Source organism: Molothrus ater, chromosome 9, assembly GCF_012460135.2.
Source record: "Molothrus ater isolate BHLD 08-10-18 breed brown headed cowbird chromosome 9, BPBGC_Mater_1.1, whole genome shotgun sequence".
NCBI lineage: Eukaryota > Metazoa > Chordata > Aves > Passeriformes > Icteridae > Molothrus > Molothrus ater.
In genome coordinates, this window is record NC_050486.2 from 27669801 (window position 1) to 27690372 (window position 20572).

The 20572-nt window shown below is 43.1% G+C and overlaps 1 protein-coding gene across 3 annotated transcripts in view; it reads left to right on the plus strand.

Annotated features, from left to right (window-relative positions):
- The first annotated feature begins 5063 nt into the window (after positions 1-5063).
- FGGY (FGGY carbohydrate kinase domain containing) overlaps positions 5064-20572 on the plus strand; it is a 128091-nt gene continuing 112582 nt past the window's right edge. Inside the window, exons 1-5 of one of the 3 annotated variants that reach the window (XM_036388008.2) lie at positions 5106-5147; positions 11408-11514; positions 15425-15637; positions 17501-17612; positions 19402-19553. In XM_036388008.2, the coding sequence (XP_036243901.1) occupies positions 15437-15637; positions 17501-17612; positions 19402-19553 (465 nt within the window). In that variant the 5' untranslated portion in view covers positions 5106-5147; positions 11408-11514; positions 15425-15436. Of the gene's footprint in view, positions 5148-11407; positions 11515-15424; positions 15638-17500; positions 17613-19401; positions 19554-20572 lie in introns of those variants that run through there. The other 2 variants (XM_036388009.1, XM_036388010.1) reach the window with 2 other exon arrangements.

A 20572-nucleotide genomic window follows, 5' to 3' on the forward strand; every position in this document is an offset into this window, starting at 1 on the left:
TAAGGAGAAAGGCTGCGTGTTGTTTATAATCTGGGAAGTACAGATCCCAGTTAATCTTATCCTTGGAGAACAGACAGTTATATTTTTTTACAAATTAACAGATCCTGACTGATTGCCTCCCATGACTGTGTTCACCAGTTTTGGAATTCAAAGGGCAAAATAGGATCTGCCTTTTGTAGAAGGTGCCAGGAATGGCATCAGGACACACTGCCTGGAGGGTGGCTGAGCCTTTTCAATCCTCCCCACACTGACTGGATTTGGCACCACTGTGTGATATATCACCACTCTAACAAAGCACTTCATGCAAGCTGGTCATATCCTATGGAAAAAGTCTTGGAAGGATGTTGCAGAAAAAAAAATTTAACCTCTGTTCGCAGTTTTTCTGGAGATGTAAGGTATTGTGAAATTTGAGGAGATTTTCACAGCTTGGCTTGTGAAATTCATTTCCAGCTCGACAGATTGTGATTTCACGATTTTGCACATCTGGATTTTGGCACAGGGCTGTGGGGGGGATGTCTCTGGCAGTTTGCCTCCCAGGACAGTGTGTTTGCTCCTGGGCAGTGAAGAGTCCAGACCTGGCTGAGCTGTCCCCTGCCTGCCCTGCCCTGGGCACTGTCTGTTCCACAAGGGAAAGGCTGCACAGCTGGAGCTGGCCCTGACATCAGTGAGCTCAGGAATTGCTTGAATAAAAATGTTAAAGATAAAGTCATGTTTTTAAAATTCAAGGAGTGTAAAGGATAGGCAAAAAAAGTTGTAGGGGTATCTGTACTGTGTGTTTTGGGGAGCAACAACATTTTCCCTTGCTGAAAACAGTGTGCACAGACTACTGAGCATCTCTCTGCCACACTGCACCAGTGGGCTGCTTTTTAGGCCAAGCACTTTGGGAGGGGGTCTTCTCCTTCTGGCAATCTTCCCAGAGGGGAACCAGTTGATGAAACAGGACTTTAAGCCAGGATTTTTTCAGTATTCACACCATGTAAGGAGAGTTTACAAAGGTGGCAAGAGCCATGTGCATTTTCCCTTTGTGCATCGCTGTGTGACAGCAAAGTCATCCTATTTTCCCACCAGGAGCACATGGGATCACAGAACCTCCCTTATTCTTATGGCATTGGAAGTGTGGTTTCAAAAGAAAAATCCCTGTGCTGTCTGGAATGCTCAACTGTTGGGTACCAGAGTCGGAAAACATCCTGCCTGCCACGAACGTTAGGAAAACAGAGCAGCCCTGACTCCAGTGCCAAGTGGTTTTTTGGAAGGCTGACTCCCCTGAGAATAAAGGATATTGGTGTCCAGCCAAGTGGGCAGGCAGGAACAGGCCCTGGGCAAGACACTGGAATTTTGGTGGAGCCTGAAATATTGTCTGCTTGTTTGTATCAGCTTCTGACTTTGGTATTAAAAGGTGAGCTGCCCAAAACGTGAGGAAATGGACCACAACTTGATAAAATTGGAATTATTTTTCTGGCTATATTTAGAGGAACTTAAAACAGGGATTTCCCTTTTTGGCCACTCCAGTATCCAAGAGTAACCTAATATTTCTGTTAAAACCAGAAAAAATCCCCCAAAGGAAATTTCCTTTTTTTCCTATTGTACACTCAAAAATCCCTTCTTGTTGCAGAGAATTAATTTAGTTTTTACTTCCCCATTTCCCTGTTTAGATGAATAGTCCTGGTCTAATGGCCCAGTAAGCACTTCATCCAGAGTATTCCCCAGCTTATACTTCCCATAACACTTGAAGAAGTGCTATACTTCATCAAATGAGATTAAAACCCACCCTCAGGTGCTTGTATGAACTGCCAAAGCACACACACAAGCAAGAACTTTATTAAATATTTTTTCCCTTCTATTTTATGCTAAGAAACATCTAAATGTAATTTTGGGGTGTTCAGAGGTCCATTGCTGCCTGACATTCACCAGAAGTTGGGATGTTGGGGCAAAACTTGCACCCACTGAGCTCAAGAGACGTTTTTGTGTTGATCTCAACAGAGCAGGGCTGGGTATTTATTTCCTCAACAAGGCTGGAAAATGTTCATTCTGCCTCTTTCCCCTGCACACACATATTTTCTTTTCTTTACAGAAGGAGTCATTTGTCTTTATCTCACCATTCACCTCTCTCTCTGATTGCAGTTAATGGAATTGTCACCTTTATGGACTCATGCTCCATTTCTCAACCTGTCTGGACTTTGGCCTCCAAAGGTTACCACAGCTAGTGAAGTAATATGATTGAGACTTTTTCGACAGATTTATGCAAGATTTCTTCTCCAGCAAGTGTCACATCTAGTCTAGTTCTGCAAAAGAGAATATTTCAAAGATGCCAACTGTCATCTAAACCCACTAAATTGTTCTGTGGGGTTGAGAGGACTGAGGGCCATCTCGGGCAATGCTGATTTACACTACCTGGAGCTGTTTCCCCGCTGCTTGAAATACAGGCTCTGGTTAATCACTAAAAAAAAGAACATCCCTGTCTCCCAGAAAGCACATTTAAAATGGAATTTTCATTAGTTACTCTGTAATGAAAAGGCAAAAGGGTGTATTTTAAGTGAATCTGTCCAGAATCTTGGAAGAAGGGGGGGTGTTATTTGATGGAAAACTACAGCAGCCACACACTAAACAGGAAAAATTGGTCTTGAGTTCATTTAAGACACACACATCCACAGAATATTTTCAAGTTTATAGAAAGATTTTGGAATTATAGAGGATTCACTGCACAGGTTTCTGCTCCTCCTGCATTTGATACAAAGCACAAATTAATCATCATTATTCTGCAATAATATAACACCTCTTAACCTTCAGCTTTCAGAATATTTCAAAGGAGCAATGAATTAAGCCTCATGTGGGCTTGGGAATATGTGATAATCTAAACTTGGATTCTTTAATAAAAAGCATTTTCAGGACTTTGATTTTGGAAGTTGTAAACTTATAATTGTTCTTGAAAATATCTTCCTTTGTCACTCGCTTGGAAAGAAATCATGTGAGTACTAGAGAAGTGTGATGAAATGGAAAAATGTATTAAGTTAATCAATTTGCCTATACTTATTTTTGTTATTTATTGGAACAAAAAGACCTGGGTAAATTGAGGTGCTAATGTGATATAGGTTTAAAAAAGGCAAATTTGATGCCTGTCTGTAACTAAAAGAGTGCAGGGGGAATTATTATTGCCACTGTACAAGTCTCTTGCAAGCCATCATTTAAACATTACACAGTATGTCAGACTCTGATCACTCACGCTCAGAAAAGATGAATTCTGACTGACAGAAGTGAAGGAAAAACTATTAGATGATCCACAACTTGCTGTTATGAGAGAAAATAAATGATTAATATTTAAGTTGGCAAAACAAATAAGGGACTTCAGTGGTGTCTACAAATACATTGTGGGAGGAGAACAAGTATTATACTAAAAGAAACTGTCAGTGTATGACTACAGAGAGGGTAGAAATAAATTTGTTTTTAATGAACAGAGGAATGGGATTCTGGAACAGAATCAGGTCCATTTCTCTGGGCTTCATTTTATTGCTTTTCAGTTGAACAAAACATTTGGGTATCTCCCCAGTCACGGTGCCTTGTTTTAGACCACTGAGCTAATGTGAAACAGCTCATTTGTGTCTCTGAACTTTACACTTTCCCTGCATGGAGCGCTTCCCTGGCCAGAGTGGTGGCCCTGCTCTGGGATTTGTCCCCACAGGCCAGGTCTGACTCAGATTGGGATGTGCACATCTCAGAAAACAGAAATTTAAATCTCACTACACCGCAGACCTCCTGGGGAGCAAAGCAGAGCATGAGGGCACACATTCACACCATGCTGTAAAATGACTTGGAATTACAGTCAGGAGGGGGTATTTTATTTTTTAACCTATCTATTCAAAGCAAAACATTTGGACTAATGAAGAAACCCCCAAACACTGCAGTTTGGGTCTAATGTCCTTTCTAAGCCAGCCCAGACACAAGCTATTCCCAACAGAAAAATCAATTTTCACCCAGATTTCAGTTTGGTATAAGCAGTGTTTTCCATCAGAAAATCATCCCAACGGAAAATTCCTAACTGGTTCTAGTACAAAGTGACTAGCAAAGCTCTCAAAATGATTCAGTGGCAAGGCTGGAATGAGAACCCACAGCTCCTGACCACGAACCCTGTGCTCTAACCACGAGACAAACACTCATCTTTCCCTGAGCAAGGTTGTTCCTGCAGCATTTCTGCTCGGGCCGAAGTGGGAATACTCTGGAAATGTTGCAAGACAACTTTTTTTGCTGCATGATTTCCTGTTGTAGAATATTTGGGGGGTAACGGGAAAAATCCCTGGTGGCTCCCTGGGGCCAGAAGTGTTTGGACATGATGGGAATGTGAGGGCTGCCATCTGCTCCTCCCTGCGTGGGTTGAGGAGGGTCACGCAGGGGTGTGGTGGGATCTGTCCCAAACCATGGAGTGCTCAGCCACGGCTGGACTCGATGATCCGAGAGGTCTTTTCCAACCTCATTGATTCTGTGATTTCTCTGTTTTTCAGGGATGCATTTGAGGGCATCCTCTATCCGTTTTAAGTAAACCTTAACTAAACCCAGGGTTTTCTTCCTCACATCAGTAACTCTCCAGCTTTTCAGGTAAAACTCTCAGAGTGTCCCCATGCAGAAAACCAATCTCATGGCTTGCAGCCGTTTTACTTTTAAGAAGCATTTACATTACATTTAAGGAGGCTCAGAGCGAGATGTCCTGAGCCCTGACATTCCCTCCTGTTTATTTATTCTTCTATATGTTTCTATATAGTTATTTGCCTGGTTTTATATATTTATTTATTCTCCTATACTGTACAGGTTCTTCTCAGTGGCTTCTCCACGTGGCTTCTTGCACCGCTTCTACGACCCCCGATATTTCGCAGCCGTGTACGCGGCAGCGGGGCTGGAAAATCAGATTTATCATCCGTTTACAAACCGCGCCAAGCCCCCGCCTTGTTCCCGTTCCAGGCCCGGGCGCAGGACGACTCCCGGCCCGAGCCGCCGCTGCCCTCAGCGCCCGGCGGCGCCGCCGCTTCCCCCGCCCGCCGCTTCCCGGCGCAGGCGCGGCCCGGCCCGGCCCGGGGCAGCCCGGCGGCTTTCCCGGCAGCGGCGGGTTCAGGGGACGTCCCCGCCGGGGTGTGCAGGCCCGGGCAGTGCCGGGGGCACAAGTAAGTGATGGCTGCAGAGTAAGTGACGGCGCTGGCCGGGCCGCGGCGGCCCCGCGCCCTCAGCGCGGCCGCCCGTGAGGGGAGCGCAGCGCGCGCCGCCTCAGCGCGGCTCCCGCCCCTCTCCTTGCCCCCGTCCCTGCCCCCGATCCTGCCCCTTCTCCGCCGTGACGCCCGGAGGGTTCCGTCCCCCTCCGGTAGGGCTCGGATCCTGCTGCTCTGAAGGGAGCTCTGGCGTTCGTGTTGTTGTTTAATCACCAGCGCCGCCTCCTTCTCCAGGGAGCCCCTGGCCGCAGCGGGCCCCGGCCGTGCGTGGGCTGAGCGCTCACATCGCCCCAGATCAGCTCAGAGCCTGCTTTTCGTGCAGCCCGGGGGATTTACGGCCTGCTGGCTGTCCCGAGTTCTCTCCTCCTGACGTTTCTGTACAGCACGGCCATATGTGACTCCCACTGTAATTCAGCGGGAGCGGGGCTGCCCCTCACAGCCCCCGCTGGGGTGCCCAGTGCCAGGAGAGGCGTTTGGTGCTGTCCAGGGTGGGCACACGGATCCTCCCAGTGCCTCCTGTGCTGTTGGATCACCTTTATCCCAGCTGCCTTCCCATGTGCTTCAAATACAGCTTCCTGGTGAGGGAAAATGAGAGGCACACGCTGATTGCTTCATGATGCCGAGTGACAGGACGTGAGGGAATGGCCTGAACCTGTGTCAGGAGAGGTTGAGGTTGGATAGTAGAAAAATATTTTTCCCTGGAGGGTGGTCGGGTGCTGGAACAGGCTCCCCTGGAAGGGTCACAGAACCAAACCTTCCAGAGCTCAAGGGAACATTTGGACAATGCTCTTGGGCACATGGTGTGATCCTTGGGGTTCTGTGCACGTCCAGGACTTGGGCTCAATGATCCTTGAGTGTCCTTTCCCCGCTCAGCTTTTTCTGTGGTTCTGTGAAAGGGCAGCGCTCAGGTGATCTGACCTGGGCAGGTAGGACATGCACATCACTCACACACTTGCCTAATCCTCCATATCCCTAGGAGATTTCCATAAATGCAGTCTCCAGTCTCGTCTCTCTGGCCCTGGTGTCCCGCTGCCACCACTGCCTCCCTTGTCCTCATGCAGCTCCCCTTTCTGGCACCTTCACAGCCTTGTCTCCTTGTCATGCCCCTGTGATCCCAAGCAGCTCCTGGCCTGGCACAGAGCACACCCCAGGAACCTGCTGGAATTTACTCGTGCTTGGCTCGGGGCTGCCAGCACGGCCGTGTTCCTCACTGCTGCCAGGCTCTGCCCCGGTGAGGAACTGGTAACTTGGCAGATTCCTTCCTTGCTGAGGTGCCTGGGATTTGTTAGGAAGTTTAATAAACTTAGCACCAGTGCTCTTCTCTGGAGAGCACTTACGAAACGAATTCCAGGGAAGTAGAGGAAAGGGCTCGGTCATCTCGGAGGTTTTTAAAAAGTAATAAGCAGACACATTGTTGGGAAGGTGGTCTTGTATTTCATTCTCGTATATTTCATGCCCTTGTATTGCACTCTCATGTATTTCATTCTCGTGTATTTCATTCTTGTGTATTTCCTTCTCATGCATTTCATTCTATTTTCTTATCCTGGAAGACCATTTGCTTAAATAGATGGGGTTAACTTTTTTTTAAGTGTATTTAGATATAATACAAAACCAAGGAAATTTTAAAGGCTCTGTAATGTTAGTGGTCCCTTTCCTTCAGGAATGTGCATGAGTATATGGAAAAAAAAAAAAAAAAGAGACACTTCTTTTTCCTGGGAAGAGTGTCTGGGATAGGAGGATGAATGCAGAGAGAATTGGTTGCTTGTAGGGACAGCTGTTCCCAGCTATAAGAATCATGGCAGAAATAAATTTATAGTGTAAATAGAGACTAAATAAACTAGTTCTATGTTAGGAAGTTTTTATGTGTATTCTTAGCCACTTCTGTTACTCCATTCTGTGTTTCTCAGTTAAATTATCATTTTAAAATGCTGGTTCTTTTGAATAAATAAATAACTGGTTTTGTGCAGAATTAGTGTTTCTTTTAACCTAAGCTAATATGCAACCCCACTTCCCCTTAAGTAGCTGTGACAGGAACTTTGGGGAGAGTGTTTTTGAAATTGCAGCCCAAATAAATGTTTAATTTTAAACTGACAGATTACTTGGGGCTGTCATTCTTCTCAGGCTTTTACTATGCAAGAGTGAACAAATCCTGTAAAATAAACCGTGGATTGGGCTTATGGACACATGTTTGCTTCTGGGCCGAGCATCTTGAAGTGGTTTGCAGCATGTCTTTAAAAATTTATTTCACTGTTGCATCTACTGCTGGCCTAAGTGCTCCAGTATCTGCCAGGAGTAATTATAGGCAGTTGGTTCAGATGTTGCTTAAATGTGTAAGCCTTGATGGGAAATGCAGTGGATTTCAGCCAGAATGCTAATTTTGATGTTTTATCATTTCATAAAACTGTGAACTCAGAACAAATTATTTTTATACTGATCTGCTGATATGTAATCACAGGGTTAGTGCCAGATTCAACCGTGATGTAGCGCCGGAATCTAAAGATGGGATTAAAGTTAGAGTATCAGCATTAGCCTAGGTTGGCTAATTTGTATCCACAGTGGCACAATGGCTGTATTTACCCACGGAACCTGCACAGAACTCCTGGTGCCAAGGCTGGTTTGCTGCAGGAATGCAGTTTAAAACTGTTGTGTGAATTGTAATTGTGCCTTTTGTATTGCATTCTCCTCCAAATTATGTTTTATGACTTAAACAGATATTTTGCAAATTCACATTATTGTGCTAGGCTGTGTTTATAGTATAGTGCTTTTTTTGTGGTGTGTGTTTTGTTGGTTTTTTATTTGTTTCTCCACTTTCATTATAGCATAGAGTGAAAAAAAAAAAGTCACAGTACATGAATCAATTTTACAGGCAAAGAGCAGAGATTATTCTCTCTGTCCATCATGAGTAGGTTAAAGTGATAGAGACACAGGGATATGAAAGATCTTCCTTAGCATTAGATTGATAAGCTGTGGATCCAAACACTTGGGTCCATCAGTCATTTTGGAGCCTGTTACCTCTTTTCAACTAGTCATGAAGCTGCTACAGCCAGAATTTATGTAATAATTAGATGGCATTTTTTCCCCCCTCAGTCAATGTAAACAAGATAGTGTCTTCTTTCAGGGCTCCAGGCATTCTGCAGAGTCATTTGGGACACGTCTGTCTGCCAGGTCATTAGCACAGCCTTTGGGGATGTGTGCAGCTGCAGCGTCAGAGCAGGGAATGGCTCTCAGGAGCGTGGTGTGCATGGCTTGTATCCACTGCTGTTGCCAGGCTGGGGAAAAGAAAGGGTGCTGCTAGACACCCCCCTTATTCCTTAGCTTTTCCTGCCTGGGAATTGTGTCCTGGCATTTACTGATCAACATTTCCTCTGCTGGACAAACTGGAGGTTATGGCAAGTGTTCAAAGTCCTGCCATCGTGTGAGTTGCACCTGTGATGTTAGTGAGCGTCAGGGGTTTAGTCCTGAACTCCTGATAGTGGCTGGGAGGTTGCCACCGATGGATGTAGGATCAGAGCCTGCTTTTGAAGTGATGGCCCAGTCCCAGCAGGGCCCAGAGTGCTCTGGAGAGAATTGGAGCTGTTGTTTTTCCCCAAAGGCTGTGTCTTGTCACCTCACATTGTGTGTTCTCACAGCGCTCTTCTCAGCCTTCCTTTTTCCTGAGAGCTCCTCTCTGCAGGTGCTTCCTGCTGTTCCCGGGGTTAGGTGGGCTCTGGAGCAGGGGCGGCTGCACTTGTTTCCTTTGTGTGCCAGAGTTACAGGCCAGGGAGCAGCGGGGCAGCCGGGTGTGCTCGGCATGGGCCTCGTGCTGCTGCTGCCGTGCAGAGCCTGTCAGGGCATGCAGCAGCCTCAGCGGGGCCAGGGAAAACCAGGGGGAGCAGTAGCCCTGAGTCTTCCCCAAGCATGTAGTTGGAAGAGCTCCTGGATCCCTCTGCTGTGAGCTCAGTGTTTTGGGACCTGCCTGAAGCTGGAAATCCCTGGCCAGTTCTGTGCTCCTGAGCAGCACCTCTGAGCTCACACCAACACGTGGTTTTCCTACTGCAGCATCTCTGAGCAGTATCTCCACCTGCCCACAGTGGCCTTGGCATTATTTCTTGCTGTTTATTAGTACTGACTGCTGCAGTGTGTTATGGTACTTGTGTTACTGCCACATCCATGAGCACTCAGAGCAGGAAAATGCTTTTTGTCTTACCTGACCATATAGAGATTGTGAGTTCAGCTCAATACCCATGATGTGTGGATAGCTGCAGTGAGGCCTTTGGGGGTGATTCAGAATGCAATGGAATCATGACTGCATGGAGAAAGTAAATACACAGCAATTGCTTAATGTCTCCTCTAGCTCAGGAACTCAGACACATCAAACAAAACTAGCAGGTGGCATGCTCAGAACAAACCAAAGGGCTTTTTCCTGCATTGTTTACACAGAACTTTATAACTCGTTACCACAGTAGTTTGCAGTTAGAAAAGTTTCCCTGGATTCAGAAAGAGCACAAACAAATTTAGAGAGGAAAAAGCCTTCAAGGTCTGCTAATCCTAAAGATAAAATTTCTGGCTCAGGAAGTGCCTTTACTATAGATAGCAGGAGGAAAGGTGTCCTGGGGAAGTACTGCTGGATGAAAAGGGCAGGCATATGCTTTTCCTACAGCTTCTGCTGTTTGTGGAGGATCCTGGGCTAATTGGACCTTTCATCTGACCCAGCACAGCCACGCTCTTTAATCAGGGGCCAGAATGCCATTGCTCCTATTTGATCATCAGTACCACAGGCTGTGTCTGCTTGTGTAAGCTGAAGACAGGAACTGGAAGGAGAGCAAATAATTCTTCTGTTTAGTACAAACTCTTCTCAAGCAGAATATAGAGAAAACCAGCTCTGCTGTTGGTATTTACTGACACTGGTCATGCTGACATCCTTCTGCTGTTCCTGAGTGAGATAACTATGTAGGCAGTCGAAGCTTAAAAAAGCTTAAAAAAATAATTTTTGGATCTAATTTCTTAGAATAATTTAGTAATTTTCATTTCTCCCCTTCCTGGTGACACCAGGATAAACCCGAATGTGCCCTTTTTTAAATCAGAGCAGGTGGAAGTAGTTTGGCCTGAAAGTATTTAAAATCCAAAAGATAGAATTAGAGGGCAGAGGGCAGCAATGAAGTAATGACTTTGTCTTGGACACTGAAAGCAAGGGGAAGAAAAAAGATCTGGAGAGACATTACAGCAAATTAGTACATAGTGAATTATTTATAGAGAGAAAAGGAGATACTAGAAAATAGTAGAATATTATCAGTCTTGCCTATGCTGAGATTTATTGACATTGCATTACAATGTTAGGGGGACAGTTAGGAAGGTTTTGATGGAACAATCTAAATATTATAGGACTGGAATAAGGGTTTTATCCTACTACTGAAATCTTTCATTATTTTAAGCTGTTTTTCTGTGTAAGATGTAAGAAAACTTCCCTGAATGTACCAGAGAACTGATGAAAGAATCTAGAGGTGTTTGGTTTTCAATTAAAAGTGTATTTTCCCCAGCTCCATTTTTATTTGTTCCAGTTTTGTTACTGTTAGCACAGTCCTCACATTCCTAAGACAGAGATCCTGCATGTACGTGTTTCTGTTTGGGGAAGGGAAAAGGGGAGGTGAGGTGTGCTTTTGTTCCTTGTGTTTGTTTTGTTTGCTGTGGGGTAGCTGACAAATAAATGCTTGTTGATAGTTATAGCACACTCCCTTGGGCATTTAAGGATATTTTCTATATTAGTACTGCCCTTCACCACAGTGTTAGAATTCCCCATCTGCTCCTGCTCTCCCACACAGACATGTGCCTTCTTTCCACATCCAAACAGGAATTACAGAAGCTGGAGGAGCAAAGGGAGTTCACTGTCTTCAAGCAGATCCTGCCACTCTACCACCACCACTTGTATTGGTAACTTACCTCTAGCAAGCCAACAAAGTGCTGGATTTCCAGTATAATGTCAAAAGGGCTTGTTTTGGTTAATGTCCTTTCTACAGTTGAAAAGCAGCTTTTCTTTAGCATATTTAGATCTTTTCACACGAGGCTTATGAAGCCTAATTTGAGCCTGTTAATCTTTTTCTTGGTAACCCAAAGAAAAGCACAGCTGCACTACTAAAAACACTCTGTTTATCCACAATCACCGGGTCTGGGCAGCCCGCAGTGTTCCAGAGATCAAAGTTTAAAACAGACATGCCAGTCCTTCCTAACTCTTTGTGTTTAAGCACACAGCACCACGAAGTCTAAATTGCTGCTGCTGAAAGCTTGTGCTGAGCTTGGCCCTATGTTGATGTGAGTGCAGCCCCTCCTGCACCCTGGCTTTAACAGAAAGGTACGTCCTGGCAGCTCGATAACTGTGAGGTAAAGTGGGACAGACAAGTCTAACAGTGCTCATGAAAAACTCATCTGGTTACTTACTCATTCCTTTTAAATTAAAGTAAATAATGTTAAGGATTTTTTTTAAATTTAATATTTTTGCAACTTAGTTTCACCCCTCCTTTTTCTTTCTTCATTGCTTATGTGGGAAAACTAACACATTTGTACAAGGATAAACTGGGAAGTCTGTGGTTTCCAGCATGCACATTTTGAATAATATTTATACAGACTATTATTTAATGGGCCATATAAATATTTATAATATGCTGTAGCCTTTTGATCATAAATGCTTGTTTGAAAAGCCATTCTGTCCCTGCTGTGATTTGCAGAGAAAGAGGCCATTGCTGGTTTGGAGGGAATTTTGGCTTCTTGTCCTGACTTAGCAGTTACAGTCAGGGATTAACACGGTCAAGCTGGACATGTCTTCTAAGTTTACTTTTTTCCTCTGCCCCTCTCCTTCTGTTTTCAAATTCAAATAATAAGATGAAATTATGAGGCTTGACTTTTGCAGTGGACAGACAAGGCTGTATTGAAGGAGGCCTTTTTTCCTGGCTGCAAGGAGCCAGGCTTCCTGAGTTTAGATACTTCAGGGATTTAGAAGGTTCTATCTCCACTGCCTTCCATCCCTTGGGAGTCCATGAACATGCATCATCCATGCATAAAATATTTTGGTGTCATGTTAGGAATATTGTGCTTGATTGACTGACCTGTCTGACTGGACTTGAAGGACATTATATTTCAGTCATTTTTCTGGTTCAGTTTTCCTCATGATTTTATTGCCTGCAGAAGCAAAGAATCCAGCAGATAAAACACTCCAAACCAACGTTTTATTTGCACAACAATTTTCTTTTCACATGGCAATGAATGTTGGTGTTCAAATTCCAAAGCAAGCTTGTGCAGGGACCTTCTGTTACCCCTGAAATCCATTAAAGAGTTCCTTCAGCTTTGATTTGGAGCTTCCTTTTGTACCAAAGAAATCTTCTGGAAACAAAACAGAATGACAACATTCCTTTTTAAAATTCTTATCACTGTACTTTGGCTAAATATTTTCCACCAACTTCTCTGCTGAGTTCTTAGGTTCTCAAGAAATACCCTTGGGCAGAGTCCATAATTGCTGACATTTATGACCTAGAGATGACAGTGCTTTTTGTGGATGGGGTTGATAAGTAGGTGGCATACCAAGTGTTTGGTATTCCAAAAAAACCCTTGGCATCAAATTATGTTTTTGCAAGCAGATCAGATCCTGTTGCAGAGACACTTTACTTTGAAAAGCCTCTGTAACTTAGTGCTTGCTGTTCTTGGAAAAGATTCATATTTACTTTTAGCCTTTTTTTAATGAGATACTGAGTGGATCTTGCTGCTTTGTGAATCTAGGTGAGCTTTATTTAGAAAGAGACAAGTTAAAGTAAGTTTGGGGTTCTTGGTTTTGTACTCACTTTTTCCTGTTCCCACTGATTGACAGCAATAAACTAGTGGATGTGCAAAGGCTGATATGAGCTGCTCAAGCACATAAACAAACTCTGCTTCCTGCCCAGTCACTCACACAGGCACATCCTGGTTGCTTAGTAAGGAAAAAAAAGGAAAGTAAACATTACATGGGCAGATTGGGTTCCAGGTTTCAAATGTTTGTGGGAAGAATCCAATGCAAAGCCATAATTTCAAGTGCTGAGTAGGAGGTACTGTGAGCTTAATTCTCTAACATCTGCTAAGCTTGTTCTCTAAGTAGCAAAAACACATTAATGAGCTAAAATCAAGGCTGCCATACAAGGAAGAGAAATTTGGAGTAATATTGTGTGTGTGAGCAGGAGGCAGGATATAAAATACTCCTTTTGCTATTTGTATTTAGTGAAGAGCAAGTAAGAAGGATTTGCCTATGTTTAAAAAAAAAATCTGTTTTGCAGCTTGTGGTTTATTCTCAACTTTTTATGAGTCAGCAGCTAAAGGCAGAGCCGAAATAGGGGAAAAATAGGGAAATTTGTGAGATAGTGTCAGGAACAGTGTTATGCAATGCCTTTGTAGTAAAATTTCTCACAAGGAAATTGCAGCACCTGCAGCCAGCCTTTAGAGCTTTGGGGAGGTGAAGTACAAAATTAAGAAGTAAATACCATGTTGAAAAGAATGTCTTAAAACTGCTTTTCCAGCTGAGGGCTAAGAGGGAGAAGCTGAGTGCTGTCACCCCCCAGGTGACAGATGCATATTAATCACCCCTAGCAGCAGAGTTGTCTTCTCTGGCAGAGGGATTGGCTTTTGTTCCTCTGACCAGGTCACAGAGCCAGGGCCAAGAAAATAAAGCAGGCCTTCTTGCCAATATTCCTAGGTGTTAGACTCATGGCACACCATTATTTTTAGCTGATTGCTCATCACTTGGACACATGACCTTGCTTAAGGAGATTAGTGTGAGTTGCACCTAATCTGCTGGGCAGAACCAGCATGCTGGGAGGCAGCAGCCAGGATTTCCAGCAGGACCACAATATGCTCTATAGCTTGGAGGTTTTTCTACTTTCTGACATTATTACAAGCTGGTGATCTGTGCAGCTACTCCGGTGACCCTGCAGGGTGTGAGCAGAATGTGGTGTGGTGACAGCTTTGGTCTGTACCAGGGACAGAACTCCCTTGTACTGGCCAAGCAAAGAACAAAACCATGGGCCCTGGACCCAGCAGTGGGGTCTGGCCATGAAGTGCCAGATTGAAAAGGGAAGAATGATTGTGTGATAGCAGATCTCCACTGACTGACCACATTTCCATGAGCTGTTGAAAGGGTGGGAGGAAGGGAAGCCTCAGTTGATTTCTTCAGCTGAGGTGTTATGCCATTTTAAGTGCAAATGAAACTTTGTCCTAATTAATTATTATCCAAAGTTGGAATTTTCTGAGACTGAGGGCTCCTTGTTTTCTTCTCTGTTTCACCGGCTGCCTCTAACCCTCAATGACTGTAGATTTGTGATACCTATCAGCAGCAGTGGTTACAAGACAGACATAGATGTGAAAGACACCTACATTATGCCAGTAGATCTTGACCTGTACTCAATGTTATTATTAAAAAAAAAGAAAAAAATATTAATTTGGAATGTGATTAATCATATTCTATTAATCAGGACTTTCCAAATCTTTCCCCTTTGCTTATATTCCTCCCTCTAACCACCCCATCTGCCATATCCAGATATTTTCAGGTCACTTCTTTAGGAGAAGTGGGCTGTTTTTAAGTAGAGCCATTTTGATGCTCTGTAAATACCACATGTTTTAAATGCCAATTTATTTATTTTCTGAATATCAGAAGCTGTGTGTCAGCTGAGTTTCATGTGTTTCAGAGATGTAAAAGGTTCATACAAGCACTAAACAGGGTACTTGTCTGACGTTTCAAATATTTCTATCAGCTCTTACTTAGCATTCTCACAGCTTGATTAAAATGTAAATGTTAACTATTAATTAAGAACAAACCGTGAGAAATTAAGAACAGTGAATTTGTCACTGTATTAAATGTCAAATAGTTAAACTTAATATAGTGAAATAAGCAACTCATTGTGAATAATTAAATCAATTAAGTTAACCTCACTTTGTACTTGTAGGATGTCAGAGTAGGCAGAGTTTTCACACCATGCTTTCATGGCTCAACACATTTTCAGAAAATTATTTTCTGAGTCTTAAAAGTGGTGTGAATTGATGGTGGAGAACTCTTGGAAACTTAACTTTAGTTATTCTTTTTTTTCCTCTGGGTAACATGTAACCAGTTGTCATGTAGTTACTTTATAATTATCTGCATCACACCACAGGTGGGATGTTCGGCTTGATGGGAGGCAGCAGCTCTTGGCACTTTTTCCATCAGTCATTTTATCTGCTTTTAACCCCTTTTTTTCCTTTTCCTTCAACAGGATTTATTAAAAATGCCCAGTGAGAAGCAGACTGCAGTGAAATACTACGTTGGAGTTGACGTGGGCTCAGCCAGCGTTCGTGCGGCGCTGGTGGATGGCTTTGGGATGGTGGTGGCACACGCAGAACAACCCATCCAGGTTTGGGAGCCCCAGCCAGACCACTATGAGCAATCCTCTGCAGACATCTGGGCTGCCTGCTGCTCTGTCACCAAGGTGGGCAAGGGCAAAATGAAGGATTTGTGTTGCAGGTGGCTCTGGAAATTCTGAATGTTCACAGTCCTGCAGTCCCCATGCCTGTCACTTCCACTCATGTCTGTTCATGCTGTGTGACTTGTGTCCACCCTTTGCATTGAAAGCACCTTGAGGCTGATGCAGCCTCACAAATGTCTGTTTTACTGGTGAGGAGTTGAAGGCCAGAGTGAAAAAAGCCTCATGCTACAGCTGCAAATAGGATGAAAGACCTTTCTTTGTGCTGTTACTGCAGAGGGAGGATTTAGCCACTGCCTCCAGGTCTCACATCTGTGAGCTTTGTTTAGCTGATGTGTGCTCTACCCACGAGACAGTTCTTGGAGGAGTCAAGGTTGCTCAGAACCTGGCAGTGCATATATCTAGAGATGTGCATTGGGCTGCTCTGGAATCATAAAGGAGAATTTATTGTAGAGAGATTGTAATCTGGTTTGTGGATGGTCCCTAAAGTAACACTTGTTATCCCCATTATAAGAGGATCCAGTATTATAAGACCAAAATAAATAATCAATGTCAGTGGATAGTATCGGGCATAAAACCAGATTGAAATAGACTTTACAATAGGGGAAAATTTGTACCCTCTGATCCAGGGCTCTGCCTGTACATGCTGGAGATAAAGGTAAATTAGAGACCTTGCTTGCAATGCACACAGAGGCCATTTCATCCTCCTCACTACAGTCCCTGCCTGCTGCATGTTCTAAGGTTGGCTTTTTAAATATTCATGATAAGCTTGGTAATTTGCAGATGGACTGTTCACCCATTGTCTTGTTATTGATCAGCCTTTTCAAACATTAATGAGCTTGGCTCTGCAGAAATGCCCTGAGATGGAGAAGGGGAGGTGAGTGGATAGAAGGAAAAGAAGGGAGTGACAGGAATGATAGGGAAGAACAGCTTGACATTAAAGCAGAGCAAGTCTTCCTCTGTTTATTTGATTTTTCTCTGTCTGAGTGGCTTTGTTCTTGCTCTTGACCTCTTTAAATGCAATCTCTTATATTTAAGCAACAAAATGGTCTCAGAAACTGCAGTTTTACAGAGCCAATAAGAGACTGGCACTGTGCAAGTCTACTGGAAGTCTTTCCTTATAGTACTAATTAAAATAATGATATTTTTATTGTTGCTGAGAAGTGGCAATTTATTACCATACTACATTTTAGGTGTCTTGCAACCTCATTTGGCACTTAATCCTTGTGGGTGTTGTGTTTTTTTTTTTTTCCAGTGCTGCTGGAAGCCATGAAGTTCAGGCATTTTGGGGCAATGGTTTGGTTTTTTTCTTTTTTTTGAAAACCTTCCAAAAAGTGTGCTATTCACACTCTTGGTAGCTGAGTAAAGGTGTGCATTGCAGAGGTATTATCATGGCTACAGGTTTTGACCAACTTTAGTTTTGGGACCCTTCAGTATTGCAAGACAAACACAATATTACCAAAGCAATTCTGGAAGATTGTTCCTTCCACAGGCAGGAAGTCAGTGAAGTAACTGATGGAAACACTTGGTCCTAATCCTGGTCTATGTTTCACACCCAGCTCAGCTCCAAGCTTTAGAAAAGAGAAAATAAACATTGCAGCTTTTCTGCTATGTTTATTTATTTACTGATATTATTGTGCTCCCTGCTTTTGTCCAGGACTGTGGATAAAGGCCTCTGAATTAGGATTTGAGACACAAAGAATTTCTGGTAATTTGATGTAATTTGATTGGAAGTTTTAAAGAACACTGAATTTAGGAAATTTCAGCGTTTGAGCTAACTTGTAACTCATTTTGTGTACTCCCTAGTTCACATGGCACTTGCACATGCATGGGTATATTTGTGTTTCTGTGTGTTCTGTGTATTTTCAGGAAGTTGTCCGTGGAGTGGATGCCAGCCAGATCCGAGGGCTTGGGTTTGATGCTACCTGTTCCCTTGTTGTGGTGGATAAACAGTTCCAGCCTTTGGCAGTCAACTCTGAAGGTGGGGCTGCACACAAAACGTGGTGTTACTGTGTGAGTTTTACCACTGGTGGGAGGGAAGTTCCCATGTCCTCCAAATGCCAAGTGGTGGGGCTGACTCTTGGAGATGCAGATGACACCAACTCTTTTTTATAAGAGGATTTTCCCCCCTGGTTTTTCTGTTTTAATTTTACTGCAAAATTAAATCTGAGATGAGAGTTACTTGCTGTTTGCTTAAATATTTGGCATCCTAAGATCACATTCATTCCTCTTGGCTCTGAGAAATTGCTTCTTAGGGAAATCTACACTCATTTTTCTTTTCAGCATGTTTTCTTCTCCTTCAGACTGTACTGATCATGGTTTTTATAGTGTGTATAAATGCCCATCCACACTGGCTAAAGGAATGTTAAAATGTTAGTGTTAGTGTAGTGTAGCTGCTTGCTCTGTCATGGAGCTGCAGGCAAGAAGTTCAGTTTGTGTATTTTATTACATTGGTGTTCTGTCTTCGTCTAGGACAGCACTAAACTTCAGAAACAGTCTGTGACCTTTTTCTAAAACTCTGGGGGGTCTTACTAGTTTTTGGGTAGATGATTCAGAAGACTCCCAAGAAGTCTGTGCTGCACTTCTTTTACCCAGTGAATCCCATGGAAGATTAGGTGTGTGCTATATCAGTAGTTACTGAGACATAATCATAATTCTGTATATGTTCCCTTTCTGTTCTCAGATGTGTTTGTCATCTCCTTCTATCCTTCTCAAAACCCAGCTTTGCCCCCAAAATGTCCTTTTCTAAATTTAGATCAGATTATTTATTTTTCAGTTTGAGAGTCTCTTACAATCTATTCAATGCCTAATGATGTCTGAGGCTATTTTGGGTCTAATGAGTCAAATTCATTCTCATTTTCTGTGCTCTGATATTCCCAAGAACTTTGAGTTTACACAGTGGTGGTGCTAAACAACAAGACAAGAATTCTCTCAATACTGTAATGCTGTGAAGAGCCTTGCAGTGGTGGTGTTTCAGGCAGTTTCACAGTTCTGAGCTGTATTTCAATCCATTTTAGAAATATTGATGTGCCTCACACTTCTGCCTTGTGGTGCACTATGTTTTGAAGATGATGCTTGAGTGGCTGTGCTGTGGAGTGTGCAGTGTACTTAGCCAGAGAGGAATCTGCATTGTCACCTGGATTACTGTTCCCTCTCTCTGGCAGGTCCTCTGGAGGTTAATTTGGATAAAATGTTCTTTGCTTCTTGTTCTCATTTGTGTGTGCTGCAGACTTGCCAAATGCTTTTTCCTTGCACATCCAAAATAAAAGCATTTCAGCAAATTATCCCCTTTGAAACAGTATTTTGGAAAGGAATTAGGGTGGTTCTTCTCATAACCATAGAAGAGGAGAGAGAATTCCTGTAGCTGATTGAGTTAATTTCAATTTACAACATAATTGTTCAGATTTTGTCACATTTTTGGTTTTTGGTCACCAGAATGTTCCTTTATATTTTTAACTAAATATGTGAACTTTGTCAGGAAGTTTGGGTTCTTTGAATGAAATACAAGAGAACACGGTGTTTCACAGTTCTTGGATGCTCACAAGCCTGATTGGTTTCAGTCAGCATTCTCAGTGCTCAACATGTGCTGAAGTTGGGTCAGAGGGCTAAAATTTTATATTTAGATATCCACTGTGAATTATTAACATAAGTTGAATTTGAGTTTTCAGTGTAGAAGTGAAAGTGTGAAGCAGTTTAGAGTCGAATCACTCACAGTGCTGAGCTGGGGTTTAAACTGAGCTAAGAGAACTCTTTTCCTGTTTCTCCCCAAGGACAGAGCCATAGGAATGTGATCATGTGGATGGACCATCGTGCAGCCAGCCAAGTCAAGCGCATCAATGCCACCCAGCACAGGGTTCTGAGCTACGTAGGGGGAGCCATGTCTGTGGAAATGCAGCCTCCTAAATTGCTCTGGATAAAGGAAGTGAGTACATTTAACACTCTGGTGCAGTTTTACTAGTGATTAGTGCCCTTGTTAATTCCCGAGAATGAGATTCTAAAACAAAAGCCTTCAGTCTTAGTGGTGAACGCCAAGGTGTGTGCAGAGTAAGGTCAGCTAAAGTTGTGATTTAAACCTTTTAAGGTTCGTTCTTCCTCTCAGTTTTGTAGAAATATGTTTGATTTTATTGAAGTGTAGTGTTCCCTGAGAGAAACATTCCATATGCCTTCCTTATCTAAGATTACATATACATACAAATATAGGTACAGATAATAAATGAAGTATCCTAGGATTTAGTTGTGGAGGTGTGTTTCCTACTCCAGCTGGAGCCTGGAGTGCCAGAGGAGTGCCTTTGAGGCATCCAGTAGTGCAGGGTATGATGGCCTTGGCTGCTGGTAGAGGAACTCTCCACTTCCAGCTTCAGTTCAGTTCTGTCCCATCAGTAGGAATAAAGCATGTGTAGAGGGAAGGTGCCCTGTGTGTAATGTGTACCTCTGCCTCTGTCTCCTGGGTTTAAATTTGGTGTGTTACAATCAAGTATGGCCTCCTAATAACAACTGTCAGATAAAAGGAGAGACACTTGCCACTTGAAATTTTTATAACCTCCTTCAGCCTGGCTTTTTACATTTTGCCTCAATGATGCTCACTGTCATTTTAACAAAGCCCAAATGTAAATTACTTGCTGCCAGTTTCAAGCAGCCAAATTCTCCTGTCCTTACAGACATGAGACATTAGATTGTAACAAGGTGCAGATTGGGGAAAGTCAAAGGAATTAACTGGTAGAAGCAGGTACTGACAGATTAATGATAATAGAGGGTAATGAATGTTGATAATGAAATATGAATATCCATCTACTAGTTCTTCCCTTCTCAAGCTATGAGTATCATACATCAGTCATTTTATAAATAAAAAAATGTAAGCTGTAAAAACATTAAATGAATCCTTTGCATTTAAAGCATTTTTATATTGCAGGGTCTGGGATATCAGCACCTGACTGCTCAGGA